Source organism: Ranitomeya imitator, chromosome 4 (genome assembly GCF_032444005.1).
Source record: "Ranitomeya imitator isolate aRanImi1 chromosome 4, aRanImi1.pri, whole genome shotgun sequence".
In the NCBI taxonomy this organism is placed as follows: Eukaryota; Metazoa; Chordata; class Amphibia; order Anura; family Dendrobatidae; genus Ranitomeya; species Ranitomeya imitator.
Window position 1 is genome coordinate 511,594,052 of NC_091285.1, and position 15,289 is coordinate 511,609,340.

Consider the following 15,289-nt stretch of genomic DNA (forward strand, 5'->3'; position numbering starts at 1 on the left):
TGTATATATAGAGGTGAGAGGTGCTGTGTGTGTGTGTGGACAGAGTAGGGGGAGTGAGGGTGATGGGATGTGTGCAGACACAGTATGGGGAGTCAGGTGAGCAGGCAGTGTAGAAAGTGAGGTGGTAAATACAGTGGGGCAAAAAAGTATTTAGTCAGTCAGCAATAGTGCAAGTTCCACCACTTAAAAAGATGAGAGGTGTTTGTAATTTACATCATAGGTAGACCTCAACTATGGGAGACAAACTGAGAAAAAAAATCCAGAAAATCACATTGTCTGTTTTTTTAACATTTTTTTTTGCATATTATGGTGGAAAATAAGTATTTGGTCAGAAACAAACAATCAAGATTTCTGGCTCTCACAGACCTGTAACTTCTTCTTTAAGAGTCTCCTCTTTCCTCCACTCATTACCTGTAGTAATGGCACCTGTTTAAACTTGTTATCAGTATAAAAAGACACCTGTGCACACCCTCAAACAGTCTGACTCCAAACTCCACTATGGTGAAGACCAAAGAGCTGTCAAAGGACACCAGAAACAAAATTGTAGCCCTGCATCAGGCTGGGAAGACTGAATCTGCAATAGCCAACCAGCTTGGAGTGAAAAAATCAACAGTGGGAGCAATAATTAGAAAATGGAAGACATACAAGACCACTGATAATCTCCCTCGATCTGGGGCTCCACGCAAAATCCCACCCCGTGGGGTCAGAATGATCACAAGAACGGTGAGCAAAAATCCCAGAACCACGCGGGGGGACCTAGTGAATGAACTGCAGAGAGCTGGGACCAATGTAACAAGGCCTACCATAAGGAACACACTACGCCACCATGGACTCAGATCCTGCAGTGCCAGACTTGTCCCACTGCTTAAGCCAGTACATGTCCGGGCCGTCTGAAGTTTGCTAGAGAGCATTTGGATGATCCAGAGGAGTTTTGGGAGAATGTCCTATGGTCTGATGAAACCAAACTGGAACTGTTTGGTAGAAACACAACTTGTCGTGTTTGGAGGAAAAACAATACTGAGTTGCATCCATCAAACACCATACCTACTGTAAAGCATGGTGGTGGAAACATCATGGTTTGGGGCTGTTTCTCTGCAAAGGGGCCAGGACGACTGATCCGGGTACATGAAAGAATGAATGGGACCATGTATCATGAGATTTTGAGTGCAAACCTCCTTCCATCAGCAAGGGCATTGAAGATGAAACGTGGCTGGGTCTTTCAACATGACAATGATCCAAAGCACACCGCCAGGGCAACGAAGGAGTGGCTTCGTAAGAAGCATTTCCAGGTCCTGGAGTGGCCTGGCCAGTCTCCAGATCTCAACCCTATAGAAAACCTTTGGAGGGAGTTGAAAGTCCGTGTTGCCAAGCGAAAAGCCAAAAACATCACTGCTCTAGAGGAGATCTGCATGGAGGAATGGGCCAACATACCAACAACAGTGTGTGGCAACCTTGTGAAGACTACAGAAAACGTTTGACCTCTGTCATTGCCAACAAAGGATATATTACAAAGTATTGAGATGAAATTTTGTTTCTGACCAAATACTTATTTTCCACCATAATATGCAAATAAAATGTTAAAAAAAACAGACAATGTGATTTTCTGGATTTTTTTTTCTCAGTTTGTCTCCCATAGTTGAGGTCTATCTATGATGTAAATTACAGACGCCTCTCATCTTTTTAAGTGGTGGAACTTGCACTATTGCTGACTGACTAAATACTTTTTTGCCCCACTGTATATGAGGAGACAGTATGATGAACAGGGGGGATGTGACAGGAGACAGTATGAGGAGGGAGGGGAATAGTGTGAGGAGACTGTATGGGGGAGAAAAGTGAGTGGACACAGAATAGAAACTGAGTAGTGGGTTCATGTAAGGGCACAGCCAGGAGGGGACAGTATACCATGGAGGGGGCATGTGATATTAGAGTACAGTATAGATACTGAGCCCTATGGACACAGTGTGAGAGGACAGTGTGAAGAGGGGGCCGGTATGGAAAGGAGAGGTCAGTATGAAGAGCATGTACCATAGGAGGGACAGTGTGGGGGTCATATTTTGTGGAGACAATATAGTGAGGGGCAATTTTTTATTCAGGAGCATTATAATGACACATATCTTTAAGGGCGTCATGTGGAGATTTTCTGCAAAAGAGCGGAAAAGATGGAAGTCTGCAGAGAGGAGCTGCGGATGAGAAAACTCATCATGGGGTCTGGACAAGATGAAGAAAAGAAGGAGAACGACTCCAGAGATGACGACATCTATAAAGTACCTGGATGTAAATGTTTTGCGTGATACTAACTAACTCATGTTTTTATTTATGTTATGAGCATTAAAGGGGATGTCCAGGTTTGTAATGAGTCTGCAGTCATTCTTTAGTGAAATATATCGTGGCACAGCTGTGTCGGTGCTCAAGAGAGGTTTCCCACACCAGAAATCTTTAAAATAAATAACTTGGCACTCAACTTGGTGGATAGTGATAATATAGAAAATCAATTTTTTATTACTTGAGTAGCAGTCCAGCAAAATAAACGTTTCGGTCAAACATATAGACCTTCTTCAGTAAACCGACTGCTGTGGTGATGGTATATATAAGGCACTGATGTATGTGGAAATGATCCAATTGTGAGGTTAAATTGTAGGGCCTCAGACATGAAGGCCAATATCCAAGCAAATGAGACTTGAGTGTATATGGTCTTGTCCACAATGGGTATATGGAATAATTAACTATTATGGATGTTCGGAGAGATAAGGGATGCTAGGATGATCCCGAAACAAGGTATCGAACGGTATACCATAACATAGCCTGGGACACTGTGATCCTGGCCAAAATAGAGTATACAGCCTGGGCAGCGGAAATCTAATGCACAAAGTTACATGGAGAAAATTCCATAGAGGAGTAGCGATGCAGGTCCGCTCCGGTATGTGGTAGGCAGGAGGTATACATCAACGCGGTTTTGGGATCATCCTAGCATCCCTTATCTCTCCGAACATCCATAATAGTTAATTATTCCATATACCCATTGTGGACGAGACCATATACACTCAAGTCTCATTTGCTCGGATATTGGCCTTCATGTCTGAGGCCCTACAATTTAACCTCGCAATTGGATCATTTCCACATACATCAGTGCCTTATATATACCATCACCACAGCAGTCGGTTTACTGAAGAAGGTCTATATGTTTGACCGAAACGTTTATTTTGCTGGACTGCTACTCAAGTAATAAAAAATTGATTTTCTATATTATCACTATCCACCAAGTTGAGTGCCAAGTTATTTATTTTAATGCAGTCATTCTTTGTGACTGCAGACTTCTGACTTCTCACAGTGCGCTCTGCACGCTGTCAGGAATCTGTCCTGCCGGCGATTTACATACATGCGATCACGTGCTGACTAGACATGTGTGGCCTCACTCAATGAAAATGAACTGAGCGAGGCCAGGCACATCTAGTCGGAATGTGGTCAGAAGTATACAAATCACATACTTGTGCTGACATGACTGTCCACCGGCAAGGGAGAATCCTAAAAGTGTGCAGTGCATTGGTTGTGAGAATTCAGAAGCTGCAATGTCAGGATCCAGCTCTGCAGGTTCCAGCAGTCGTCACATGGACACTTCACTCATATGCGACTTTCATACTTGTGGTCCTGTGACAACGAGCTTCTCTTCTGCTTCTCAGTTTTTCACTGATCATTGAGAGCATTAGGGAGAGGAGCTTGTGGGTACATGACTAAGTGTGCAAATCACATATGTCCTGGGCGGTGGGGGCGGGTGGGGCGCCAAAATGAATTCTTGCCCCGGGTGCCAGAAACCCTAGATACACCTCTGGGTGGGCCCTTGTTACCCCAGTCCGACACTGCATCTATGTCTGAGTCTGGAAAAGATTCCATAATAATTTTTCAGGCAAAATAAGACCCACCATAATGAAAACCTCATTAGACCCCCTTTATAGTCAATGGATTATGTCGGGAACCATTTGTGTCTGACTTGTGAAACATCCATCTTTTGCATAAATTCCATTTTTCTGTTCCTACGATGGAGCAGCAGTTTTTTATTCCTAGTGCAGATGATTTAGAAGATTGCAGTGATGACATCTGTAATCTCACACCACCACTAATTTCCAGTAGGCCAGACATTTAGAGGTTGCACTTGTCATCGGACATGGCACTGATCACAACTTGTATAGAGCAGTCACTGCCTTTATCAAAATGTTAAACTCAACAGAACTTTCTTATAACTACAATTACCAAGGTGAAGTTACATGAGATAAAAGCAGCAGGCACACAATCCATTCTTGCATTTGCCCGCTTTTTTTCCTTTGCGCCAAATTCACCTTTACATTTCCCCCCTTTTTTAAGTCATCTTTCGTGTTAGTCTACCGTAGTTCTTTTTCGTTCACTGCTAGGGGTGGAGTTTGGGGTTTCCAGATGTTTCTCCTGAGTCATCATTTGTGACTTTTTAAAAAGTTGCAAAATTTGTTGCAAATGTCCTCCTGCCTTCCTCCACCCTATCCTCCGAGTGATTTTATGTACGCCTGAAATTGGCACTGAATTTATGCGACATTAACAGGACATGGGGCTTTTTCGCTATGAAGTTGTAAAAGACAAAAATATAGAGCATTTTTTATTTTATGCAAAATTCAGGAACAGCATCAGGGTCTCCTACTACCAGACATTCCAGGACAGTCCGAAAAATAGGGCACTTTTTTACCCTGTCTGTAAAAATAAAATGTAAAGCGCCACTAATTTTTGCTGAAGAAACTTATACCACATATTTTGACAGTAATTATTAGAGTTCACATTGACTGCAGCTCACCTCTTCATAACAGAATTATGGGCCGCAGTCAGATTGGCAACAATGAACCGTGTGCGCCATTTTGAAGAATCTTGTGTAAACAACAGGAGTGAATTACACCAGAAAAAAAGGAAAATGGTCTTTAAAAAATGGGGATTCGGGACCCATGTATGAAAATTTGGGCCCCATGTATGAGGAATTGGGACCCATGTGTGAAGAATTGGGTCCCATGTGTGAAGAATTGGGCCCCATGTATGAGAAATCAGGCCCCATGTATAAAGATTCGGGTCCCATGTATGAGGAATCGGGTCCCATGTATGAGAAATCAGGCCCCATGTATGAAGATTCGGGCCCCATGTATGAGGAATCGGGTCCCATGAATGAAGATTCGGGCCCCATGAATGAAGATTCGGGTCCCATGTAAGAGGAATTGGATCCCATGTATGAAGATTCGGGTCCCATGTAAGAGGAATTGGATCCCATGTATGAGGAATCGGGTCCCATGTATGAGAAATCAGGCCCCATGTATGAAGATTCGGGCCCCATGTATGAGGAATCGGGTCCCATGAATGAAGATTCGGGCCCCATGAATGAAGATTCGGGTCCCATGTAAGAGGAATTGGATCCCATGTATGAAGATTCGGGTCCCATGTAAGAGGAATTGGATCCCATGTATGAGGAATCGGGTCCCATGTATGAGAAATCAGGCCCCATGTATAAAGATTCGGGTCCCATGTAAGAGGAATTGGATCCCATGTATGAAGATTCGGGCCCCATGTATGAGGAATTGGGCCCCTTGTATGAGAAATCAGGCACAAAGTATGAAGATTCGGCCCCATGTACAGTATGAGGAATCGGGTTCCATGTGTGAAGAATCGGGTCCCATGTATGAGGAATCGGGTCCAATGTATGGGAAATCAGGCACAAAGTATGAAGATTCGGGCCCCATGCGTGAAGATTCGGGCCCCATTTATGAAGTATCAGGCCTCATGTGTGAGAAATTGGGCCCCACATGCCTCTCTTTATAGGGGTGCTGACACCTTGGGCCTCATTTATCACAACTAAAAGGAAATCTACTAGTGTTGCCCATAGCAACCAATAAGTTTGTAGTTTTCATTATATAAAATGCAGTGGTAAAATTAAAGCTGAGCTCTGATTGGTCGCAGTGGGAAACACAGCTAGCTTTTCTCTCAGACGGATTGATCTATCTGCCGGCACTTTTGCCATGGAGCCCGCGCCCAGCACTGCCACCAGCAGCATCATTGTGACATTCTGCCGCGCCATCCTGACAGAGACTGCCGCGCACCGGGGACCAGGAACCATTTAAACTCCCCTCCGCAATTTAACCACGCCCACAGCGCCTGCCGGCGACTGTGATTGGTTCCCTCAGAGCTCATTTCCATTGACGTCAGTAAAGGCTGGAGGTCACAGGTTTGCGGCGCTTTCATTGGCTGCGGCTTGTGTGAGAGCGGCGGTGGCGGTGAAGGAGAGACGCCGGGAGGAGGAGGGCGGCGCAGGCACAGAGCACTGCAGCATTGCGGGGTGGAATGACAGGCGCGCTGGCTGCACAGAATAGCGCACGACTGCGAGCACCAGAGCGCCATTCATTCGTGTAGCGCCGGCCGCCCGCGGGGCATGTGCGTCCGGGCAGCGCTGCAGGTCTTTCCCTGCGGTCTTCAGGGGGCGGGGAGGCGGAATCTTCCTGTTGCCAAGAAGAGCGGAGTGTGCGAATGTAAATAAGCGTCTTCCTCCTCCTCCTCCTCCGCTGCTGGATGCTGGTGATGAGGAGGAGCCCCATCGGAGTAGCCGTGGAGGGGACACCGAGGAAGAGCCCGGCACCGGGGAGGGCGTGATGTGGTGGCCATGCTGCTGCTGATGCTGCTGTACACGGGGCCGGGCGATCGCCGGGATTCTCTACATGTCCCCGCCTCGGCCGATCACTGATCGCAGGCTCGTTCTCTCTGGCGATCCCCCCGGGACATGCAGCAGAGCGGCCGCGACTGGCAGCAGAGACTGACGGCGGCCCCCAGTGCTCGGGCTCAGCATGGGCTGTGCCCCGAGCATCCACATCTCTGACAGCAGGGTGGTGTACCACAGCGGCAAAGACTCCGACGACTCCGGCTCCCCGCAGCAGACCAGCGCGGCGCCCCCTCCGCAGGGCAACTCCGTCCCGGGACTGAAATCCTCCAACACCTCCGCTTATAAGGTGAGCGCCCCGGGGCGGCAGGGGTTAATGCCATATGTTTACCTGCGGCCGCTGCTCCCGCCACCGAGTGTACGTCAGCTGGTAAATATCGGTGTTTGTATGGAGGGTTAACAATGGCTGAATGAAATCTTCAATGTTGGGAGCGGGGAGTCTGCTACAGTCTCCGGCCTGCGACCGGCCGCACCGCGGATCATCCACTGTAGGAGCTGGAAACCTGGCGGACTGGCGCTGCAGGGGTTAATTCCACAGCACCTCTCCTGGCACACGAGCTTACCAGTCCTTGGCTGCTTTCCGCTGGGGTTGGCTGTATTTTGGCTTTGTGCTCCTTCTTGAAGTTTAAGTTGACTTTTTTTCTCTCTAGAACTCTTCTGATTTAGGCCACGGTCACACGTTCAGTATTTGGTCAGTATTTTACCTCAGTATCTGTAAGCCGAAACCAGGAGAGGAAAAGTATAATAGAAACCCGTCACCACTTCTGTATTTATCACCCACTCCTGGGTTTGGCTTATTATTAATAATAATAATAATAGTATTATTATTATTATTAATTTATATAGCACCATTAATTCCATGGTGCTGTACATGAGAAGGAGTTACATCAAAATACAAATATCACTTACAGTAAACAAAACTAACAATGAGGGACTGGTACAGAGGGAAGAGGACCCTGCCCTTGCGGACTTACATTCTACAGGATTATGGGGAAGGAGACAGTAGGTCGGGGGTTGCAGTAGCTCCAATGGTGTTGAGGTGGCTGTGTGGTCTTTACAGGCTGTAAGCTTCCTTGAAGAGGTGGGTTTTCAGGTTTCTTTTGAAGGATCCAAATGTGGTGGATAACCGGATGTGTTGGGGCACAGAATTCCAGATGATGGGTGATTTAATTCTGGAGAAGTCTTGGAGGCGATTGAGTGAGGAGCGAATAAGCGTAGAGGAGAGGAGGAGGTCTTGGGAGGACCGGAGATTTACGTGAGGGAAGATATTGAGAGATTAGTGTGGAAATATACGGAGGAGAAAGGTTATGGATGGCTTTGTAGGTCAGTGTTAGTAATTTAAACTGGATACGCTGGGAAATTGGGAGCCAGTGAAGGGATTTACAAAGAGGGGAAGCAGGAGTGTAGCGAGGAGAGAGATTAGTCGGGCAGCAGAGTTAAGGATGGACTGGAGGGGTGCGAGAGTGTTAGAAGGTAGGCCACAGAGGAGTATGTTGCAGTAGTCAAGGCGGGAAATGATTAGGGCATGCACAAGCATTTTGGTAGAGTGTGGGTTGAGGGAAGGACGGATTCTGGAAATATTTTTGAGCAGGAGGCGGCGAGAGAGGACAGGGCAGAGTAAAGGGTTACTCCGAGGCAGCAGATTTTGGGGACAGGGGAAAGTGTGATTTCATTTATTTTGATAGATAGATCAGGTAGGGAAGATATGCAAGATGGAGGAAAGATAATGAGTTCAGATTTGTCCACATTGAGTTTGAGGAAGCGAGCGGAGAAGGAGGATATGGCCGATAGACACTCTGGGATTCTGGAGAGCAGAGAGGTGACATCTGGGCCAGAGAGGTAGATCTGAGTGTCATCAGCATATAGATGGTACTGGAGGCCATAGGACTTTGAGTTGTCCCAGGCCGAGTGTATAGATTGAGAGGAGTAAGGGTCCTAGGACAGAGCCTTGGGGGACTCCCAACAGAGAGGAGGCGAGATGAAGAGGTGGTATGGGAGTGGAAATGCTAAATGTGCGGTTGGAAAGGTATGAGGAGATCCAAGATAGGGTAAGGTCTTTGACCCCAAAGGAAGAGAGGATCTGTAGTAGGAGGCAGTGGTCAACTATGTCGAAGGCAGAGGACAGGTCCAGGAGAGGAGTATAGAGAATTGTCTGTTAGCTTTGGCTGTAAGTCGTTGGTAAGTTTGGTCAGGGCCATCTCGGTGGAATGGTGGGGACGGAAGCCAGATTATAGGTTGTCAGAGAGATGCAAGCTGAAAGGAAAGTTCGTGGATGTGCTGCTCAAGGAGTTTGGAAGCAAATTGGAGCAAAGATATGGGGCGATAGCTGGACATGGCGCTTGGGTCAAGGGATGGCTTTTTGAGGATAGGTGTGATTGTGGCGTGTTTGAAGGCAGAGGGGAAGGTACCAGAAGTTAGTGAAAGGTTGAAGAGATGGGTTAGGGATGAGATTAGTGTGGTGGTGAGGTTGGGGAGGAGATGGGATGGGGTCACGTGCACAAGTAGTGAGGTGTGATTTGGAGAGAAGATGAGCAAGCTCCCCTTCACAGATTTTGGAGAGTGAAGTTATGGGGTTTGGACATTGGTCTCTCATTAGTTACTAAGGTAAAATACTGACCAAATAATGAACATGGCCTTCGGCTGATTTGCCATGGTGAGCATTTGGTGCATTTTTTTTTCTGCTGCACATTTATCTGCACAAACTGCAACATATTACAGTTCAATCAAGGTGTGTGAGACTTCTAGAAATCTCATGGCCACTGTGGCTTTATACAGGTATTGACCTACAGATTTTTATCTATCTCTCTTGCACTAAATATGCCTTTTTATTTTGTTTTTTTCCCCATAGAATTGAATGAGATGAGGAAATTGTGCCGCTGTAAAGCAGCGCGTGTTTTATTGTGAATCTGCACAGGGCTGTGTCGGTAACGGCTCACTCACACTAGCGATGAAATTGGACGAGTGTAATGTTAAACTATGGGGCAGATCACATGTGCGATTTATTTTCGCTCGCAGAATCAGCATGAGGAAATATTGCAGCATGCTGCGAGAATCGGATCACATGCACTCATATAAGTCTATGGATCCGTGTGAGACCCAAGTGCAGTGCTATTATCGCGGATGGAGAAATTCCTTCCCCGTCTCCTCCCCACCTGCACTGTGATTCTATCACTGGCACTCAGATCACACAGCAGAGCCGGAGCCGAGGGTCATTAGCATCTCGCACTGGATGTCATACGTTGGGGTGATTCCAGCCTAAAGTTTCATCAAAATCGAGTATCAAAAACAAAATCAGTTTTATTTCAAACATGACCCATCAAAAGGAAACACAAACCATAGCTGAAAAAGGTGATACAAATGCCATAAAACACAATAAACAAAAATGTAATGGCCTAAAGTGGTGCAAGAAATCTGTATCGTCAAAAAACGTATCCAATGCTCAGTGTGTATATTTTATTAAAATTTGAGTCCCCAGTGGTTGATGATTTTTAATAGCTAACTGAAAAGATGGCATCAACCACTGAAGGCTCACAAATCGTAATATTTTTCTTTGTGGGAACTTTGGGCTTGTGTGGTATTCTCACAATCAGCAAACTTGTTAACTGCATGTACAAAACTACTATATAGAATCATTGCTACTAGAAATGTTGGGTTTTAATATTTAATTGATTGTGGTCTGCACAATCCAAAACTGGGTATGTTCAAAAAGCCGGGGTCACACTACCGTAGAATATGGCCGAGTGCTATGCGAGAAAACATCGCATAGCACTCGGCCCAATGCTACTCTATGGGGCAGCTGACATCGGCATTTTTTTATTTTTCTCAGGCGTATTCGACGTGCATGTAAAATCGCAGCAGGCTGCAATTGGCACCTAGACTTGCCAATGTAAGCCTATGGGTGCGAGAGGAAAAAAATCTCACAACATTCGGACCATGTGAGTACGGTCTAATTTTTATGCACCGATCTCCTTTGAAAAGCTGGCATTTCATCTGCAGTGTACAGTAAAATACAGCAGGACCCGACAGAATAGGGTGAATTACCTACAGTATATACAAATTATTACGTACAAATTATTAAAAGGCTATTTCGACACTGTTGACCACCCTCTCCTAATCTCTAGGCTCCAGTCACTAGGCACTAAGGACACTGCTCTCTCCTGGTTCTCCTCCTATCTCTCTGACTGCTCCTTCAGTGTTCTGTTCTCTGGCTCAACTTCATCTCCTCTTCCTCTCACTGTTGGGGTACCTCAGGGCTCAGTTGTTGGCCCATGTGATGACACACAACTATACACATCATCCCCTGACCTTACCCCCGCTGTACTACAGAACGCCACCGACTGTCTGCAGTCTCCAACATCATGTCCGCTCTCTATCTGAAACTCAACCTCTCCAAAACTGAACTTCTTCTGCTCCCGCCATCTACTAACCTCACTAAATCTGACATTTCCCTCTTCGTGGGTGGCACCATAATAACACCCCGGCAGCAGGCGCGCTGTCTGGGTGTTATGTTTGACTCCGATCTTTCCTTCACCTCCCATATACAATCTCTTGCCCGCTCGTGCCGCTTACATCTAAAGAACATCTCTAGAATCCGCCCTTTTCTCACCATGGAAACAACAAAAACCCTCACTGTTGCCCTGATCCACACCCGCCTGGTCTACTGTAACGCTCTATTAATTGGCCTCCCCCTCACTCGACTTTCCCCTCTCCAGTCCATCCTTAATGCAGCAGCCAGGGTCGTCCATCTGGCTAATCGTTACTCGGACGCGTCCGCTCTTCGCCAGTCGTTACACTGGCTGCCCATTCATTACAGGATACAATTCAAAGTACTTGTTCTCACCCACAAAGCTCTCCACAGTGCGGCACCCCCTTACATCTCCTCCCTCATTTCTGTCTATCGGCCTAACCGACCGCTGCGCTCTGCAAATGACTTTCGACTAACCTCTGCACTAATCCGTACCTCCCACTCCCGACTCCAAAATTTCTCCCGTGCTGCGCCAATCCTCTGGAATGCTCTATCCCAAGATATTAGGACCATCCACAATTTGCATAGTTTTAGGCCTCGCCCAAGTGGCCTACCACGTTCACTAATCAGTCATTTTATGTTTGTGTGTAGCCCATTCACTATCACCATCTATCCCCCACCCCCTGAAGATGGCTGGACCATCATTGTAAATACATCATTGTAAATACACACCTGTACTTTGTATCTCCCCCACCTCATTGTAGATTGTAAGCTCTCACGAGCAGGGTCGTCTTATTTCGCCTTAATTATTGTATTGTTAACATTTTTTATTTTTATTTTTTTAAATCTTTTTATTAAAGTTTTGTAAATACAGTACAAACCAAACATTACCATCAATAGGTCAAATGAAAGAGTAACAATATTGAATAATACTGTAACCCCAAATCCCCCCCCCCCTCCACATAAACATAACCAGAAAACCCCATACTCTGCCTGCGCGCACCATAGAGGTGTCTTATGGAATTGGCGATCTGCCACCTATCCGCTGCAAAAGATACCATTGAGTATTTTCAAAGTGTGTTTTCAGTTTCTCCCTAGTCTCCAGAGGGAGCGAAGGAATAAAAGATGCCCATGTGGATAGGAATCTACCTACTTGCTTCTCTCTGTTAGTGTGTCCAGCCACTCCATTCTGAATATGAACTGGATTTTAGTGCGGATGAAAGACAACGAAGGGACCCCTGGACTCAACCACTGGTGTAAAATGCTTTTCCTAGTTGCCGAGGCCCAAATCATAAGTGTTGCTTTAATGTGTCTAGGTAGTTTGTGGGATGCCTCGTCTAAAATATTAAAAATAGCCCATTGTGGGGTAAGCATGAAGTTAATTTCGCACATTCTCTGCAATTCATTGTGTACCTCTCCCCACAACCTCTGAATATGCGTTCAGCTCCATAGGTGATGGTATATGTCAGTATTGCGAGATTTGCATTTGGAACATAGATAAGTGGTGTGGGGGGACATTTTGGATTGCAAGAAAGGTGTAATGTAGGCTCTGTGTAATATTAAGAGTGCCATGTCAGTATAGCTGCTGTATGGCAAAGTCTTTCTCTGTGCCACAGTGGCCTCAAAGAGATCACCCATTTCTAGGCACGGCATGTCTCTCAGCCATCTTGCCACTCCAGTAGGCTTCCCCTCTCCTACCCATTTTCTACGCAACATTGGGTAAATGTTGCTTATGGATGCCGGATGTGACTTTGCATTTCGAATAAACCCATCTAGGTTAGACCTCCCCTCCACCATCTCTCCCGTCGATTGACATTTCTGTGCCAAGCTGCGCGCCTGGAGAAAAAGGAACGGTCGGTTACTAAATAGTGGGAAGCGTTGTGACGCTGATTCGAAGGACAGTATTGAAAAATTAAGATCCATGAGATCTATTACCTGCCCACATCCCTGGGAGGCCAAAAGTTTATAAAAATATGGTGCAGAGCCCCTCAAGAACCCAGGGTTTCCCAAAAAGGACTGGTAGGGGGCAAATTGTATTTCAGTTTACAAATTTTTCTGCAGCGTCGCCAAGTTAGCAACGTTTGCCAAAGCGATGGGTGCTCCCGAATCTCCTCTGGGAGATCCTCTCCACTCAGGTGTAATAAAGCAGGCAATGAGATGTGGATAGAATTGTTGTTCTAAGTCAACATTTGCAAAGTGAGAGATACCCCTGATCCAGTCAATTGCGTATCTAAAATTATTGTTACTTATGACTGTTGTGTTTGAAACTGTTAAACTGTAAAGCGTTGCGGAATATGTTGGCGCTATATAAATAAAGATTATTATTATTAGTCTAAAAAAAAAAATGGCGTGGGCTCCGGTTTAATTTTCGTAACCAGCAGAGGGAAAGCCGACTGCTGGGGGCCGATGTTTATAGCCTGGGAAGAGGGTAATACCCATGGAGCTTCACAGGCTATTAATAGCAGTATACTTATCCTTTACTGGCTATTAAAATGAGGGGGAAAAAAAAAAACAAAAAAAAAAACACATTATCTCACCTTTCCGCGAGAAGATAATCCATTTGTCCCACAACAGATCTAGCTGTGCAACATCTAGATGGTAGGCTTTATGGCTGCTTGATGTGACCATACAGCCTGCCGTCCAGCAGAGACACTGAGCAGCGTTTGCTCCGTGTCTCCCTGTGAACTCTATCACCTGTCTGGAAGTTCTCCTGCTTGTGGTGCTATCAGACAGGTCGCTGCTCAGTGTTTCTGCTGGATGACAGGCTGCATGGTCGCATCATGCCACCATGCAGCCTGCCATCTTGATGTAGCACAGCCCACAACTGCTTTCACTTCATATTGGATGCAAGTTGCACGCAGCACAATAGCCATTGAATTCAGCGTACATGGAACTTGTCTGTGACTTGGCATTTTATTATTTATTTATTTATTTTTTAAGCAAAATCGTAACTCTGAAATCACGTCAGGATGTTGCATAAAGGTTCTTGGACAGACGACACATGTCGTGTAGCCTCAGTCTACTGAATACTGGTCACCATGAAGCGGACCACCTGAGCAATGTGTCTCAGTTCCTGAGTCACAACTCCTGGTGGTTGAAGTAGTCGGGGTAATTTTTCTGCAGTTTACAAGGGTTCTATTTCCTCTCTATTCCAGCAAGTGTCGGAATATAAAAAAAATGGTGCTTGAGAAATCTCATTTTCCAACCATTCTTTTCATTGCGGTTGTGCCTATTACACAGAGTGCCATTGTGCTGTGTGACAAGCGTCTCTGCGCATAGACATGTCACTGCCATACAGGGTGACCAGTCAGTTACCAGACTGAAATTAACCTGTCATGGGGGGGAAAAATAATTATAGAACATAAAAAATGTATACTTTTTAGAATATATATATATATATATATATATATATATATATATATATATATATATATATATATATATATATATATATTTTTTTTTATATAATATTTTCTTCAGTATAAGAAGGAATGACCTTCCCCTTGACAAAAGCCGATCCGTGTGGTTACTAGTTTAAGTTCAAGGCTGCGTGCCGTCTGTGGCCTCGCTGCTTGCAGGATTTCACAATGTCGGGGTGCAGCCGGCCTTGCTGCACGCCATGTTTTCACTGATGACTAATATACTGCTTTTATTTCAAGTGAAAAAATGTCCTCCCTCCCCAGCAGTTCCTAAAACGTTTAGTCTCTTCCTCTACAAGTCCGACACAATCTTTTACATATCGAGTGCGGAACGATTACTACACGGCGGTGACCAATATTCTGACGAGTCGTATCGCCGACCTCCTCTGCTGCTCTAAAAATAATGGGGAAGCCCAGAAAATGCAAATCCACACGGTCTCACTGTAAAATGAGAAAATGTGAAATTCCCAGAGTATTGCTGGGAAAATGGCACTGACACATCCTTAGCAGGCAGCGGTGACTTGACAGTGAGTGCGCTTGTTAACTCTTCAGATCCTTCTCTTTCTGACTTTACAATGATTTACTGTGAAGTGTTAGACTGGTAGCCATAGGGTTAAAACCTAAATGGGCCGCTGTTTATTGTTCACCTTCCTCTCGAAGTCACACCTTCACATTAATTAGTGGATTCTAGCTCAA

General features: G+C 45.5%; 1 protein-coding gene across 2 annotated transcripts in view; it reads left to right on the top strand.

The window, feature by feature from the left end:
- PDE8A (phosphodiesterase 8A) overlaps positions 1–15,289 on the top strand; it is a 490,200-nt gene that overhangs the window by 174,349 nt on the left and 300,562 nt on the right. Inside the window, exon 1 of one of the 2 annotated variants that reach the window (XM_069766079.1) lies at positions 6,257–6,998. The exons of the other annotated variant lie outside the window; for it this stretch is intronic. Within the exon in view, the coding sequence (XP_069622180.1) occupies positions 6,837–6,998 (162 nt within the window). The 5' untranslated portion in view covers positions 6,257–6,836. Of the gene's footprint in view, positions 1–6,256; positions 6,999–15,289 lie in introns of those variants that run through there. 2 annotated transcript variants of the gene reach the window in all.